Source organism: Sphaerodactylus townsendi, linkage group LG03 (genome assembly GCF_021028975.2).
Source record: "Sphaerodactylus townsendi isolate TG3544 linkage group LG03, MPM_Stown_v2.3, whole genome shotgun sequence".
NCBI classification, from domain to species: domain Eukaryota; kingdom Metazoa; phylum Chordata; class Lepidosauria; order Squamata; family Sphaerodactylidae; genus Sphaerodactylus; species Sphaerodactylus townsendi.
This window is the reverse complement of record NC_059427.1, coordinates 101,853,830-101,871,725: the sequence shown is the minus strand read 5'-3', so window position 1 is coordinate 101,871,725 and position 17,896 is coordinate 101,853,830. Positions and strand designations below refer to the sequence as shown.

General features: G+C 41.2%; 1 protein-coding gene across 2 annotated transcripts in view; it reads right to left on the bottom strand.

Moving 5' to 3' along the window:
- The window catches only part of LOC125428235 (rho GTPase-activating protein 7-like), a 109,929-nt gene extending 92,312 nt beyond the window's left edge, over positions 1-17,617 (bottom strand). The window contains exons 1-2 of one of the 2 annotated variants that reach the window (XM_048488001.1): positions 17,379-17,441; positions 8,824-8,893 (exon numbers count right to left, since the gene is read on the bottom strand). Coding sequence is in view for 1 of the 2 variants with exons in the window: in XM_048487998.1 (XP_048343955.1) it covers positions 17,379-17,496 (118 nt within the window). In the remaining variant the exon portion in view is untranslated. Of the gene's footprint in view, positions 1-8,823; positions 8,894-17,378 lie in introns of both variants that reach the window. The other variant, XM_048487998.1, reaches the window with a different exon arrangement.
- Between the last annotated feature and the right edge of the window lie 279 nt (positions 17,618-17,896).

Genomic DNA, 17,896 nt, shown 5'->3' with positions numbered 1-17,896 from the left:
GCTTAAGTGCGTGGAGTTAATTTGGGCACTGGTTGGGAGCTGGCATGCATGAGGTGGGGCAAATCTCTGATAGGTAGCATAGATGGAAGCCACAGTTGGCTTTGAATGAGGACCAGTGAGTGGAGGAGTGTACCGAGTGATTGTAAGCGAACTCAGCCAAAGGGAGGAGCTGTGCCCAATCCGTCAGGTGGTGATTGAAATAGCACCATAGGTATTGCTCAAGAATAGTATTGGTCCTCTCTGCCCATCAGTCTCAGGGTGAAAAGCAGAGGACATGTTGTGTATGAAGGGCACGCCAGAACTGGGAGGAAAATTGAAAGGCAAAGTCAGAGGTGATGCAGAGTGGGAGGTCATGGAGCCGGAAAATATGGCACAGGAACAGGTGCGCCATCTCTGGTGCAGTCGGGAGGCCAGGGCATGGAATGAAAAGAGCCATCTTGGTCAGGAGGTCTATAATGACAATGATGTAGGTGGCTCCCTGGGAGGCAGGCAGGTTGGTGATGAACTCCAGGGGAGCCCCACTGCCAGGGGCAGGGTTTGAAGCAGTCCAGTAGGTCTACCAGGTAAGTCATTGACACAATGGCAGATCTCATGGTGATGTACTGGGCTATCTTTGCCTGTGCTTAGGGTCACCAAAATTCCTAGATGAGAAGTAGGGGGGTCTTGTGGTGCCCAAAGTGCCCAACTGGGTGGAAATTGTGAGATAGTTGGAGGGCCTTGAGCTTCAGGGAACTAGGGAGTATGTAGAGGCACTTGGTGATGCAAGAGACCCTCTTGCAGGTGGTAGGGGAAGTCACTGCAAAGTTGTTGCATCTTCTGCTGGGCCTAGGGGTTGACTTGCTGCTGGCCTTGGATGAGAGCACAGAGTGTGGAGGTGCTGGATGCAGTGGCAAAGGTTGCAGCAGGCAGGTTCATGGCAGGGTTGCAATTTATGAATCTCTGGTTCCTGGGACAGAGCATCAGCTCATTTGTTGTGTGAGCTTGGGATGTTGGAAATGGCGAAGTGGAATCCAGAAAAGAAAAGTGTCCGTCTGATCTGCCGCTGGTTCAGGCAGTGAGTGATGTGTAAATCCAATCAGTGTGGACCCTTGACCAGATGGTGGGTACTTTCCAGGCGGTAGTGCCATGCTTAAAAAGTGGTTTTGACAGTTAAGAGTTCCCACTCCCAGGTCATGTAATTGCACTCTGAGGGTGTCAGGTGCCAGAAGTAGATCCCACAGGGTGCAGCAGGGCATCGGATGCTTCTTGCTGAGATAGAAGAGGGCCAAGTGCATAACTGGAGGCGTCTGCCTCCACCAAAGCCCAAGCCCAGTTTGGGTAGGAGAGGACCGGGTCACTGACAAAGTGCTCCTTCAAAGTGGTGAAGACAGCCTGGGCCTCTAGGGTACCAATGGAGCAGTGACTTGGGTTGCAGCAGATGAGTCATTGGAACAGCGAGGACACCAAAATTTCAGCATTGCTGCAGGTGCCTCTCCTTATGAGAGCCTACATTTGGGGGCCTGTAAAATTGGACCCCTGACCCAATCTTCACTAAATGTGGGGGTTCTTGTAGAAGAGGCACTTGCAGCTCCATGGAAAATTCTGTGCCTCTTCCTTGAAAAATAGCTCCTCCCTCCTCAAGCCCCAGATAGATTAATGAGGCACCTTTGTAGGGTTCTGGAGGACTATTATTTAAGGTAGAGGCAACAAATTTACAGAGTACCTGCTGGTTGCCTCTCCCTACAAGAACCTCCAAGTTTGGTGAAGATTGGGCCAAAGGTCCAATCTTATGGGCTTCCAAATTTTCCTCCATTCTTTCCAATGATGGATGGATGGGAGCATCCTCTTTGGGCCCAATCTTCACAACACTTGGGGTTCTTGTAAGGAGAGCCACCTGCAGCTACACTGCACATTTGATGGCTCTAATTACCACCACCACCCTGAGCCCCACAAAAATAATGTACCTGAAAAAAGCTGGGGGAAAATATTTTTTTCTTTTGGCTTTGCCTTTTTTGGCTGCATTAAAATGGAGCCTCTTTTTCAGTTTAGTATATTAAATAGCTGAAATATAATATGCAAACTGAAATAGAATGAGTGGTTCTAAATAATACAAAAGAATCTGTCTCCATGGGCTTTAATCAACATATTTTATACAGTCATTGGCGGCTAGTAAAGCTTTGTTCTTCCCTATAGATTTTTTAAAAAAATAAGGGAAAATATCCAATGCTGACAACTCCAAATACTATAAACCAGGAATGGACACAATAAGCAGTCATTAAATTATTTTTAAAAATTTGATCAGTTAAAAAAAGAAGCCAGATTCCAAATTTGAAAAAGGCTAGCCAAGCCAATTTATTTACTAGGGAGGGCCCCACACAATATGGAGTACACAGTAGAAAAGGAATTAGCAATTTACTATTCCCAATGGGTATTTCCCCTTTTAGCTAGAAGTTATTTTTATTATTTTGATCCAGGCCATGGAAACACAGCTAAACTTTTTTCTCAGAGGAAAACCACAGCTTTAAGTGCTCTGGGAAAGTAATTTGTTTGCAGTAACAAAACATATAGCTTTACTCCTACACTTTCTCTCCATTGTACCATCTACTCTTAATAGCATCATGAAATACATCATTCATATTTTCATGATGAAAGCATATGACTGCCATTACTTAAAGCAACTCAAGTTTTTAATTATTTGATGACAGTGCAATCCTGTGCAGATTTACTCCACTACAAAGCCTTTGATTTCAATAAGTAACTATAACATTAGAGCCCTTAGTAGGGTCACACCTTCCTAAACTCGTGGATGCCTGGATTTAGAAGGTTGTAACTTTGCAGACAAATTGCACTGTTAGACTAAGACACAATTTGCATGGTTGTGGTGGCACAAATGCTGACACAGCCCTTCCATCACTTCACACCTCCTCCCCCATGTAAATAAAATGAATTGAATGTCATAATGAAAAGGGATTCCTCTTGGGGAACGTGACCTACTCGTGGAAGCCACAGATGTTCCTACTTAACCTAAATGGCTTGAGCCCAAGACAGGCAATGGCTCCCATAGCATGTCCATTTCAAAAATGCAAGACAATCACAATGGCTAAAGGGATAACTTAATTCACAGTTATTTACTTTTACTTTTAGGGAACCTAAATTATTTCTACACTTGCCATTTTGGCCAGTACGAAATTCTGCATCCCACTGTTACACTCAAGTTTGCATTTACCCCTCCTGGCTTTTCCCAGCTCACATTTCCTTTACTCCTCTTAATATATCCAACCCTTAATATTGGATTGTAAGTGGTTGATGAAGCTGCAGTCTTGGTAGAAATTATAATATAATGTATAGTTTACAACCACCTCCACCACAGAGCATTTCAGTTTTTGAAATTTTGAAATTGTATAATGTACTGTTTATCTTTCTATGTATCTTTGCACTCTAATAACATTTTTTATTTTATATTTTATAAAAGCTCAGTTTCATGAAGTGCTTCCAGTACTTTGGATCTCTTTTCTCCTCCGCTATAGCTCACCTGACCCCCTCTTCACTCTGAAAGCCTGGATAGAACAGGATCTTTTGCATCTAACACAAGATTGCAAGATATAACTAGGCCAGAATCTTTCCACAACATTTGCTGTACCTGGTCTAGCTACTCACTTTTATCCCATCATTCCTCCAAGAAGTTCAGGATGATGATGAGAATACTTCTACCCTCCTCTGTTTTATTCTCACAAGCCAAGGGTGACAGTTGAGAGACAGCATCACTTGTCCAAGAGAGCTTTATAGCTGAGGGGTAAACTTAACAACAGTCTGCCTGGTCCTGATCCAAAATTCTAACCACAACTCCACCCCAGTTTTCTGTCCAAGAGTTAACAGTGTGCTTCCATGCTCAGTCCTGTCCTGTGTTACCAGTAGCTTTTGCATGTACAAGATTATTACTGCTGCTACTGCCACCAAGCAGCAGTTCTTAGAACATGCTACATCTGTCCCTGCTTCTCTTCCCCTCTGTTGCCTCATTTAGGGTCCAACTAAATAATATGTGTGACCCAGCTTGGATCAAGTATCTCCCAACCAGTATCTTCATATTATACGCAGCACTGGGGAACTAACATTCCCAATCATTGTGCAGCCAAACCAGCTTGAAAGCTTGGCACATGGAGAGGAGGAGCTTCCTGCCTCCCTTGCCATTTCCACGAGCCAAAGTGGCCATAGGGGTCAGCTCTTTCTTACATATAGATGTATGCATGCACATTCATTTATTATAATATTTGAACACAGCTTCTGTTTACAAACAGTGAACGTATGCAATCTGTGTACATTTCTTTTGAATATTCACAATTCTCAAGTTACACTAAATACATGTTACATTGAATACATGTTACAAATACATGTTACAACTGAATATGTGTTTAAAACCCAAATTTTAGTAAAGTACTGATCTGTGGTTTCAACTGCAATATGAAAACGTGTGTTACAAATAGAGGTGTACATGTAAATGGTTGCATATATGTTCACTCTAAGATGAGAACAGAGGTGTGCCGCTTTTCAGTTCTGCGTGAAAATTCTACTCATGTGGCAAAACCATAAAAGTTAGTGCTGTTTGTGTGTGTGTGTCCCACCCCAGTTTACTCACAAGTTATATTTAAGGAAGTTTAATGGCTTTTCCTGCAGCTCCTGCTGCTTTGCTGCCCCCTACTGGACAGTGTATGGAAACTCAAATTTTTATCTGAGGGATGATTGTGAATTGGCCCCATTTTGGCTTTACACACCTTTATGCATTTTGGCTTTACACACCTTTATGCATTTTGGCTTTACACACCTTTATACAGGTGTGACAAACCAGCAGCAAATTGCTTTGCATTGCAGTGACGAATGATTGCACTTATTTTTCTTTGATATGTATTGAACCATATATGCTTGCAATTCTCTTGCCCTTTCTCACACTAACACACACACCTCTACCAGACAATAACTACACATTTGACTAACAGCTCTAATGCACAAAAGATTACAGCACAATAAAACAGACTTTAAGGAATCACAGCACTATTCGTTTTTGTCAGAGGCTGCTGCTTCAGTAAGCTAGCCAATATTAGAGACTACACTCTGGCATCTGATAGCCTACAGGGAATTAGAGAATTATAATGTCTCTGACTGTAGTTTGCACATTTGATCTTTAGTGCTTTTTGTCTCTCCTTGGTAGAACAGAAGCCCTGACCTGCATGGTCCAGGCTAGCTGATCTCATCAGATCCCAGAAGCTAAGCAGGGTCAGTCCTGACTGGTATTTGGATGGGAGTCCACCAAGGAGTCTCAGGGGAGCTATGCAGAGGAAGGCAATGTCAAACCACCTCTGCTAGTCTCTTGTCTTGGCAATCATAATGGGTTGCCATACGTCGGCTGCAAATTGATAGCACTTTACACAAACAGTAGAGGAAAAACCATGGTCAAATCTACAGATGAGACTGAATAGGATGTTAGAGAACAACTATAGTAATATTGAAAAATCCATTATAATACAGTAGACTTATGACCTTTTTCTACCTATACACCATTTCATCATCTGCTATCTCAACATGGTAAAGAGAGGCAAGGAAAGTAAGAGGTATTAATTATCATCATGGTCTGAATAGGTTACCACTATAGGTAAGTCTTATTCATATGTAAGGCACTATCACAATTCAGTGTTCCACAAAAAAGACCACCAATAAGAAATTCTCAAAAGATTAAAAAATATAGAATGGGAAGAAGTACAGAGAGATGTAAAGTGATTGTTGTTCATTCATTTTGAATGAACATTTTGTTCATTTCATTTTGTTTTGTTTTTAAGGTTTAAAAAACTTTTATGTTAGGTTTGAGAAACATGCTTCAATATCATTTTCCCATTGCATTGGTTATGGGAAGAAAAGCATTCTTCAGCCCCTGAAGGAAAACAACTTCTAATTTTTATTTTTCAAATGACCAAAGGTAATAGTTCATCAGAATGACAAATCCGATCTGTTTCTAAAGCACTACGAACAGGCCTTTTCTGCACAAGTCATTTACAATTAATCTTGCCACCAAATGCTGCGTTTTTTCTTTGAATTCCACATGTTTTTCCTTCTTACTTAAATCATGATGCTTTTTTGATCTGTTTTGAGCCACCTTCCCTTGAGTGTAGTTCATATTAAAACAGTCCACCCCACCAAACACCTGGCCCTTATCCACACCACCCCATGTAGGTGCCCAACCTCCCCCTCAGACAGTTTCTCCTCCCCTCCTCCTCAGTTTTCAAAAGGAATTTTTCTCTTTGTCATATTAAACTAGCAATATTACACTGAGGCAGAGATACAAAGAAGAAGAGTCAGTTGTATCAGCTTTGTCAATTTCACACAGAACTTGTGATGTTAACATTCAGGCAGAGGTACAGAAAAGCAGGGTTAATTGGATCAGCTTTAATTTCATATCAAACTACTGATATAAAGACAGACAGCAGTTTTGAAGCTGGGGGTGACTGCATCAGCAACAGAATGCTGAGACTTTGGGGCAGGGGTAGGGAACCTGCGGCTCTCCAGATGTTCAGGAACTACAATTCCCATCAGCCTCTGTCAGCATGGCCAATTGGCCATGCTGGTAGGGGCTGATGGGAATTGTAGTTCCTGAACATCTGGAGAGCCGCAGGTTCCCTACCCCTGCTTTGGGGCAATTGAAAAGAGTACTTGGAGTAATCACTGCATGTAATCAGGAGCTGCTGCAGTTAACAATCGTGCATTAGTGCAGATCAAATTTCACCAAAAATGTAGTTCTTTGTGTGGAGGGGTGTCCTTCACATTTTAATTATTTCAGGTAATGGTGCCTGCTCCAGGAGTTGTTTTGGCTTCCATTTTGGGTTTGTTAGTTTTCAATAATGGAGGCTGAGACATTTTTAAATTGCTGCTTCAAACAGTAATAGTGCAGTAACACTACAGGGCCTGCACAAAAGAAATAAAAAGGGGAGGGAGTTCCTCTGCATCACGGATTACATCCCACCACCATCAGGAATAATGTGTTTTCAGCAGTAGTGTATGGATTAAATGCAACTGACAAGATGTGTGTGTGGGGGGGAGGGGATTGGGACCAGAACAACAGGGGGAACGGAGGTATGTGGAATGATCTCACAGAAAACATTTCCAGGACTTGGTTTGACCACTGGGAAAATCTATGACAGCTCTGCATGTTCATAAGTATTTGAAGACCAACTGTTGTGCAGATCATAATAAAGCATCATGCACATGAGCTATAGTGCTTTATTTGATAAAATAGCAGGAATCCATTTCAAGTTGACAATCATATATGTTATAAAAAAAAATGCAACTATGTGAAATAGAATTCCAAAGAGACAATAACAATATGCTGCTTTAAAAATATTTAACAATTCTCCCTTCCGGCAGCAGCCTTAAACACTCCCTAAAATGCTGGTCCTGAAGACAAGGAACCCCCAGGAATAACTAGCATAGGATTGCTGGCACCATGCTGAGAAATTCCTGGTGATTAAGGGGCACAGGGTGAAGACTGTGAGGTTTGGGGAAAGGAGAAATCTCGGTGTGGTATATGGCATAGAATGCACCCTTCAAAGCAGTGCAGTGGAACTGATCTTTATTGTCTGGAAATCAGTTGTAATTGTGGGAGATCTCCAAATCACTAAACTGGGGGCAAATTCTGTGGGAGGAGAAAATCAGCAAAAAGTCATCCCCATGCCTATGGAAATTCTAGTTGGGATCCAAGCCATCATATTTGTGTGTGTGTGTGTGTGTGTGTGTGAGCGCGCGTGCGTGCACTCGTCTTTTATTTAGACCACTAGTGCCTGCTTCACAATCAATTGCCAGAAAATGGATAGATGCGTTAGTGGCTCCATTGCAAAAATCATGTTGCTATATTATGGATCAGAAGATTCACAGCAGAGCCAATAGTGGCACACAGGGCAGTTTGAGGATTCAGAAAGCACAGGTGGAATGGCAACTCCATTAACATACCACAGTTGTGAGAAGAGAACACATGCGGGTCTAGGAGGTGCAGCACACTCCCACTGGATATGTAATGTAAGGCCCCCATGTCATCTAACAGCAGATATTAGGACTTCATGATATGTGAAGTGGTCCTTTAGAATGACTGTTTCTGAATTCACCACAGGCTCATACAATACAGTCTACTTGGTTATGTAAGCACTTTTGTGAGGGTCTCATAAATTGGGTAGTATTTAATTGTGTATCAAAATAGTAAGAAGTTAGAATTGGCAAAAATGTTCAGCATTATTCAAAAAATTGTTCAAACGGGATCTGTTCTTCTAACCACAAATCAACAGTAAAATAAAATCCCACAGTTGTATATATAAAGTGAAATCATGATGGCAGCATTGTAAAAATGCTATCTGTCAACTTGCATTGTTTTATATTCCAAGACCCAGTATTTGCTATTACTCATTCTTTTTTCAAAATAATGCCTTTTCCCTCCCCTCGTTATGACAAATAGCATAGCACATGATAGGGGTCTCTGGCCATTTTTCATACTATGTGTATTTTGTACATATCATAGGCCAAACTGGAATAAGTGGAAGCCTGACACAACATTTTGGAATGTTTGCAGAACTGAATGAACTTTTGATCCTTACAAGAGCCAGAGGCACTTCTAGGAGATAAAGGGATTATTTGTTTAGAGGCACAAAACTGGACAAAGAATCTACTGGTAAACTAGCTTCTTCAGTGAAAAATGCAGCATTTCCAACTGCAATTCTACTATTTCTACATCTTATTAGGAATACAAGACATCAGTTTGCTATTTTAAATGAAGGCAAAGATGAAATCAATGTACCAAAGATGAAATCAATGTACCTCAAATGTTATGCTGGTGAGTGTTCCAGTTGACTGCCAAGGAGTTCACAGGGAAACAGTTTCAACACCACTGCAATAGCAAATTAATTAGGCTACAGAATAATGCCATGTATTCACTTCTCTTCAATATTTAATACTGCGATCCTCCCTAGAAGTCTTGAGAGACCTTGAAGATCACTTTGTCAGTGAAAGCTGCCAGCCACCTAAATCATGAGGTATCTGGTGGTGACAGTATGCAGTCAAAATCACAGGATGGGGGAGGTTCAATTGCCCAGCAGAAATGCCTTGTTTTGTAGCATGCATGTCCTGTTCCCTCGATTAGGCTGCTGCTCAGAGGTGGGGGAGGCTCAATTACCCGGCAGAGATGGCTTGTTTTGCATTGCCCGTGCAACCCATTCCTCTGCTAGGAGGTGGGCAGAAGGGAGAGGGAGGACCCCAGACCTCAGAGAAGAGTCACAGCCCTTGATAAGGCAGGTGAGTGAACCGGAGGGGGAGCTAAAGATTCCCAAAGAGATGTTCAAAGACATCAAGTTCTATGCAGTGAGACACATAGACCCCAGGTAACCTTCCTTGGCCTTGCTAATCTCCATGCTTCCCTTCCTCTTCTACCAGCAGGACCTTCCAATTCCTCATCTTTCTGCTGTATCCTCTTTCAAAGATGGTGCACAGATAGTGGCTGTGGACTTTGGGCACACAAGACTTCTGAGGGGGCAGGACTTAAGACACACTCTAAAAACTCAAAGGGAGAGAAGAAATTTGGGAGCTGGTGACTGTCAACTGTTCAGAATACCTGGTGCACCCTCTTTCCTGCCCCACCTTATGCTCTGCAAAGGTACTACAAGCCCTGGAGCAGCCTAGAGTCTAATGGGATGGAGGGGAAGAGGATGGGCTCTTCTTTCGCCTCCTTGCTGCTTTAAAACTGTGTTATGCTTTTAAAACTGTGACATGGCCTTAGCTTTGTCAAAGGCCATGTACAGACCTGCCCCTTCATCTGATAGCTTGACCTTCCCCAAAGAGTCTGATTTTACAACTTAGGAAAGTGGCCCTGACTGTAAGGGACAGTAGTGTTCATGCTGTAGGCATACAACACAGCTTTCATGGATGATTAATGTCACCTATACACAAATTTATGCTTCTTTTTAGAGCTCGACCTTATGTGGGGACAATGACACATGAAGTGTTACATTTAATTGGCAGAAGCATATACCCCATCCAGAAGACTTCTATGTCTCTCTCTCTCTCTCTCTCTCTCTCTCTCTCTCTCTCTCTCTGTGTGTGTGTGTGTGTGTGTGTGTGTTAACAGCCTTCAAGTAGCTTTCTACTAATTAGTTACCTCCAAAGCATCCTATCACTACCAGCCTTGCTCAAGTTTTGCAAACGGAGGACAATGGCTTCCTGTTTTGAATCAATCCATTTCATGTTGTGTCTTCGTTTTTTCCAACGATTCTTGTCTTCTCACCAAATTATGAAAACCTCAATTAAGCCATTTTAGTTACTAGGAAGAGTTCTGGCTTGATTTAATCTAGAACCCACTTTTTTGTCTTTTTGGTAGTTCATGGTTTCCATAAAGCTCTCCACCAACAGCACACGTCAAATGAATTAATTTTTTCCCCCTGTCAGCTTTCTTCATTATCCGAACTTCAAACCCATGGGTATGAAATACCGGGGTTCAGCTCTTCTCTCGGCTATGAAAGTAACTGGGTGACATTGAGCTAGACATTCTTTCACTGCCTCACAGTATTGTGACAAAAGATGGGATAAAAGTGTAACTTACAGTGAAACACCCCAGATGTTAGAAGGACAGTTCAAATGAAGCTTTGATGCAGTGAACAGTGATGTCCAGAGGAGCTCTGACAACAGTTACACCTTTCCTTTGAAATACTAACATTGGAAATGGCTTGCACCATTAATGCAATTAGTTTAGGACTCTGGTAGCAGTTTTCTGGTAGGGAAAGCAACGCTTCTCCACCTCCTTCCCACCACATCCTTTAACAGGAATTGGCAGGGATCAAACCTAGGACTTTGTATTTGCAATATTCATGCCCTACTATTGAGCTGCAACCACACAATTAATAACCATTCTCTTATATTACCTGATCAGGAAGGAATCTACTTACAGGAACTCATCATATTCTGAAAATGTAAAACCATGTAACAGCTTCATGTGCCTCTTTTATTTTCCAGAAGACAGATTAACCTAAGATGATTGCACTGCAAGACTGGATCGTTCTACAAACAGACCATAAAGGCTCTTAAAGAAAAATATTTATAGAACCAGTTCAAGTAACTTGGCCATTTATTACTGTCATTGCCATTAAATCCTTTATTTATCTAACATTTTTTTTAAACGCTTCATTTTAACTCCAACATAGTCTAACATCTCCCACCAGCTGAAGAAAAATGGTTATTTCATGTAAGATTAATGGCAGCTTTTGGCAACGTATCCTACCGAGGTAGAGATTGGGGGTTGTAGCCAATAGCTCCATGCCAGCTTAGATTTGGAGTTCAAAGTGGAACAATTAGGTCAAAGGAGACCTCTGTGGACCTGGTTGCTTTGCATTGTACTACATTCCACGCTCAGCAAAATTCCTTATATAAACAGATTATGATATGAATAATGAGATCGTTGCATAAGGGCTCCTCCAAGAAAAATGCTCTTGGATTGGAAGAGGAAGAATGGTCTGCTGTTTGCCTACTAGTAACATAAGAATAAGCATTTAAGCATAACGCACAAGCATGCACGCACAACGAAATTTACAAAAGAATAAGACGAGGATGGCATTTACAAAAGAATACGACGAGAACAGCAGAGCAGCTGGTTTGAAATCATCTGATCATTGATTATAAATACTTACACTGGGTCCTTACCATAGCCTTGAATTCTATTAAGACTGAAATAAACTATAGGGCTTATAAAACGCCACCATTATGGCATGGGAGGTATGCATTAATAGCAGTCAGCATGTTGCAGGAGACGCACTGCAGTCCTTTAGAGAAGCCTCCTCAAAGGCAGCATACCCCACCCCCACCCACCGGACCAGGTAGAGGAACAGCAGAATGTTCCCAAATGCAACACTAGTTTCTCCATAGCAAACAGATAGTTATTCATTTTTACAGGAAGATGCCCAAGGATTTACTTCAAGACGCCTACTCCTACCTATTGTAAAGGAAGCCTGTCCTACATCCACATAGTTAATGCTAGATTCTGTTTGGCATGCTAAAACCTTTCTACATGATATATTGTTGTAAGCAGAAAAGCAGAAAGTCACTGACCCTGGGCCTGCTCATGACCTAGCACACCAGCCCTGTGCCTTGCCTAAACACATTTGCCACAAAATGCACAAAGCTTATGTGTATAGTCTCTAGGATTCCATGTACTTATTGCACAAAGGCAGAAGGGAAAGAATGCTCTCTTTCCCCTTCAATGTGTCATGTGTTCAGGACTACGATGTTGGTTATTGGGTTTTATAGAAATGGCTTGTTTGCTTAACATGTGAGTGTATGAGGAGCAGCAGTGGCGTAGGAGGCTAAGAGCTCGTGTATCTAATCTGGAGGAACCGGGTTTGATTCCCAGCTCTGCCGCCTGAGCTGTGGAGGCTTATCTGGGGAATTCAGATTAGCCTGTACACTCCCACACACGCCATTGGCAATGACCTTGGGCTAGTCACAGCTTCTCGGAGCTCTCTCAGCCCCACCTACCTCACAGGGTGTTTGTTGTGAGGGGGGAAGGGCAAGGAGATTGTAAGCCCCTTTGAGTCTCCTACAGGAGAGAAAGGGGGGATATAAATCCAAACTCTTCTTCTTCTTCTTCTTCTATGTTGCTCTTTTTTTGCTGGGGAGAGGAGAGGGAAAGAGAGAACACAGAGAATCCTCTTTAGACTCTACCAAAAATCAAAAGAAAAAAATGCAAAGCAAAGCAAGAATTTGGTCAACTATTGCAAGGGATCTGAAGACAACTGCACACTTAAAGAGCAACATATTATGTTGAGAATGATTTGTTAGAATGCTATTGTTATTCTATAAATGCTAGGCAAAAATGGTTAATGATTGTTAAACAGTCTCCAGTTGCACATGTAATAAACAGTACTCTGTTTTGTATAATGCTGTCTCCTCCCACAAGTATCTATTTCTCCACATGATTCATAGGTTTACCATACAGCTGTAATTTCAGTCAGAAAAGGAAGAGAAAGGCAAGACAACATTTACCTCTTTGCGTGGACAGAATAAACAATAATGCAAGCCTCAAAACCATAATGGAAAGTATAAGAAAAATTAACATAATCTCAGATATAAGGGCCCTTCTGGGTTTGGGAGCAAGAAAACTGAGCAACAGGCATCCTTCAAGATCTCTTCCAGTCTATGCACAATATCTAAACATTGTTTTTCATTCAGAAAAATGCATCGTGTAGAATTATGAATAGCAAAAAGGACTGGACATGTAGTCATGTGCTGAGCAAAGATCTTTTTAAAGACACAATTAGCAGCCCTGGTTTCTGAACTATTGTAGTAACCATTAACAGGAGAGGTACTATAAGATGTCTAAAGGGCAAAAGATGCAATCTGTTGAGTTGTTGAGAACCTAAAATCCTTTGCCTAGAAATATAAGACAAACCACCAATTGCTTCACCCATTAAGAAACATGTTTTCAATGGATAGCTGTTGTGACATCATCAGCTAGAAGAATATAACTTTATCTGCCATATTAGCATATGGGATCAGTTATGGCACCAGCAGCCAATTTGTGAGCCCTTTCCCTTTATAGTGTACAATATAGCTATTACAGAACAAACTTCCTCCCCCATATACAGAACATAGCCCAGATGACATTATGCAGATCTCACTGACATAGCCACAGAATTGAAGAGATACAGAAAAGGCGGCACCAGCTCAAAGTTAGGGTGCAGATAAAGATAAGAAAGGGGGGCATGGCATAGAAAAGAAGAACAAAACATATGTAGCTGCTGGCACCAAATATCCCATCCAGATATAGCCCACCTTTTTAGTCACTTTCCATATACACCCTTGACCAGACTAATCATTTTATATTAGTTATTAGTTGCTATATTTGGTTTTATCACCTTATTCTAATCTGTTTTAATGTTGTTACTATAATCTAGTAACCATATTCTATTTTGTGTTTTATGGTTTTATTTAATTTTGTATTGTAAGCTGCCTCAGAGATTTATTCAGAGATTCTAGATACAAGTATTTTAAATGAAAATTATTAATAATGCATAATTACTTTTTGGCTAATTGTGCCATTACCGTTCTCATATTACAGTTCAGTACAGCTGCTATTCCCCCTTTTCTCCCCACCCCCTGCTATACCTGTTGATAACCTACTGGGTCTGGAGCATACTTTCCCATTTCTCATAAGAACCCTAGAAGTAACTTTAACCTCCTGTACGATGGCAGGAGAATTTGAGCTCCTAATATTAATAGAGATGTGGGGTACTATACTGAATGGAATTCCCCAAGGTTTTTGTAAAGAGGTGTCTACTGAAATATGCATTTAGGACAGTGGTGGGATCAAAAAATTTTAATAACAGGTTCCGATGGTGGTGGGATTCAAACAGTGGCGCCCCGCACACACACACCTCCAGTCCCTATTGGGCAACGAGGTTGCTTTAGTAACCCCTTCTCAGCACTCAGAAAAAATTAGTAACCACTTCTAGAGAAGTGGTGAGAACTGGTTGGATCCCACCTCTGATTTAGGAGTAAAAATATGCGGTCAATAAAGTTCACATTAAATGTGGGGCCAACACATTAAACATTACCCACTGTATTAAAAAATTAAAACACTCTGAAGGACAGTCATAAATAGAGTCATGAATTCCTAGTTCTTCAACACTGTTAACTCTGAACTTAGCAGGGATCAAATAAAAGATTAGGATGGGGTGGGAATTCCAGGATGTTTCACGGAAGACATCTAGCCCTTCAACATTCTTTCAGAATGGGGTGTGCAGTTGTGCAAAGGATGAAGTGGTGGGATTCATCTTCTACAACAAGACGAACAAAAATCTCCATTTGTAATGTAAGATGTCTGGTTTTCTTAATTTGCGTGTTTTATTGTTGTGAAATAGAAGATTAATGTTTTTACTGCAGATTGAAACTAGAACCAAGGAAAGAATATCAGTCATTGGCAAGATGACCAACAGCTGGTGGGAGCCTGCTTCTCCTTTCCTTTCATTAAAAAAAGTCTAATTGCTGAACTGTCACAGCAGATCCTGCCTAGTGGCAACAGGAAGGAGAATCTGGCCAAAGGCATTGACCAGACCAAATCAGTTTGCTGGAAGCTTATATGCTGTCCCACATCCTTCTCTCTGAGGTACAACAGACTATCTGGTTAGTCTATTCTAAACTTTTGAATTGCAATGGGATGCAAATAGAATTAAAATTAATAAATTAAAGAGTAAAATGTAAGAAGAAAGAGATGGAGCAGAGACAGGAAAAGAGAAATAGCCTGCAGTTAATGAATGCAGGAGCAGCAGTTCCACACAGCTCCAGTAGCCACAAGTTCTTGAAGCTTCTTCAAAATGTACAAGATTCTCTGAGGTCTATGAAGACAGCTACATTCTGGATTATATATCATTTCCTACATGCATGGAGATTTCTACATTCTTTCCCTTGATGCTATTATTTGTGCTCTAACTTCTGAAATACAAATGGGATTATCTCATTATCTGTATTATATTCTACCTCACTTAAGGGTTCTTTGCTCACTTCTACGGCTCTTCCAGACCCTCAAACTATTTACAGACTTTAAAGCAAACTGTTTTACAGGTGCCTTGTCACATACATATCATTATTTCATTTATTTTGTACATTTTTATCCTGTTCTTTCTTCATGGAGCTCAGGGTGGCATGTATTAGTCTCTCCATCTCCATCTTGCCCTCATAACTCTGTGAAATAGGTTAGGTTGGACTGCGGTCACTGGACCAAGGACACCAAGTGAGGACAAATCAGTGGGGATTTGAACTTGGCTTTCCCACTCCCTAGTCTAATATTTCTACTAGTCCAAGCTGGGTTTTTTAACTGGCTTGGCCACTATTATACAGGCTATTTCACAGCTGAGATATCACTTGCTCTGTGTTCACAGGACTTTCAACAGGTTTGTTGTACCTGCCCTAACAGATCTACAGGACATTTATAGGTTACCCAAGTAATGTAGTCTAACAAGCTAAGTACCGTAGGCCCTACTTAGTTTTTAGTGTTATAGGAGCCTAGCTTTACAGATATCCTATGCATGTGTATACAGATACCCATAGCATATATCAATAGCTAAATCTTCCATTAGTACGCCTACTTTTTTCCTTTAACAGGCTGGATCCTACCCCTATCCCACAATTTCACCAAGCAACGTATGACGTGTAAGGAGACTACCTTCAACTTGGCTCTTATGTTGGAGAAGGATTGCTGAACCCAACCCCATTAACAAACAGTCATTATATCCCATATATCCCATTAAAGCTTAGGCCTCCCACTTCCTGTCCCCTCCCCTTCTTTTTGCTCTTTCCCCTTCCATTCTTTTCCCTTTGCTTCCTCCCTGAGCACTTTCCCCACTACTGATACTAGTGGGGGCATTGTCTTTTATATAAAGTAGGATTTTAAATGTTAAATCTGTATTTATATAGAGTATTCATTTTAATTGCATATTTTAACTGCCGTAAGCTGCCTTGAGCTGGTCTCCGGTTGGGAAAGGGTGGGATAACAATCAAATAAATAAATCATATACAAGCACAGTTTTCTATGAGGAAGAATATTCTGCTCTTCAGCTATTAAATACAATGTTCTGTTAAACAGCTGGAGAACAAACACAGTTCCTTTCAGAGGGAAGTCCTGTAACTAACAGCTTTGTTCTTTGAAGATTTTAGTTAGAATACATTTCTCAAGGGTTAACTTGATGTTACCAGATTTCCCCACTGAGTGTCAGAATATCAACATATTTGTGCACTATCACATGCTGATTTAAGAGTGACTGAGTTTACATCAACTGCTTGTCACAGAAACAACCAAAACAGTACTTACAGAGAAAAATTCAATCCAGGTGTTTTAGATTGTTCTGAGGCTTTCATAACAATTCTTTGTGGAAACAAATGTTTAATAGTTGTGTGTGCAAAGTGAAGGGTATGTTGGACATTTTGCAGTCTAACTTTTTATTTAGGATTCCACATCTAGCTTATAACATATTTGTGTGACACATTAAGTGCTAAATCTGCTTGTCACTGTGTATGGAAACTGGTTCTTTGCGTCAGAGGTTATGAAAGCAGTGACCACGTCAAGAAACGTTTGCTACTTTGCAGAGTGCTGGGGAACAAATATGTTGCAATTGTTCCTCATTATTTAGTCCACTATCATGCAAACAACACCTCCGAGAAACCACGAAGTTACAAAACCACATATACTTATTATATTAGTACCAACTTATGTCAGGAAGTGTCATAGGTCCCTAAGGTTCTTCTCTTGGAATGTGCATTTTAGTGGTTGCATTCATGCTATGAAATGAAGCTGTACTCCATTTGCATTGAGCAGATTACAAGTGAAAATAACTAACCTGATAAGCGTTTTTCTCGTGCACTCTTCCAGAACACATCCCATGCTTTGTTGGTAGAGACCCTGATATGTTCACTGAAAGATCTCCGCAAGCGCAATTTCCCTGGATCTGCCATCATTCTGTACGATCCACAGAGACACAGCTAGCCCATTACAGTCCAGAGATCTGAGCTAATTCACAGCAAAAACATACCATCCTTGACATTCAGGTCTCTTAGCTTTCTTCTTTGAGACCAGTCTGGGGAAAAGTTGCTGTATAAGAAAGTCTGCATGCAATTTGTTAACACCCTTCAGAGGCTGGGATGGAAAGAGGAGGGGGAAAGACTCGGGAGGAGAAAGAGTGAGAAACTCCTTCCAAACAATCTGGGGTCAGGCTGAAGAGGAAATAGCAGTCCAATGGAGTCCCCCCCCCCAACCCAGGCTTAAAGCAGAAACTAGTTCTGCATCTCAGCTGCTTCATTTTATAAACATGTCTATTGCTATGCTATGCTAAAAATAAAAGAATTCGGCAACTACACA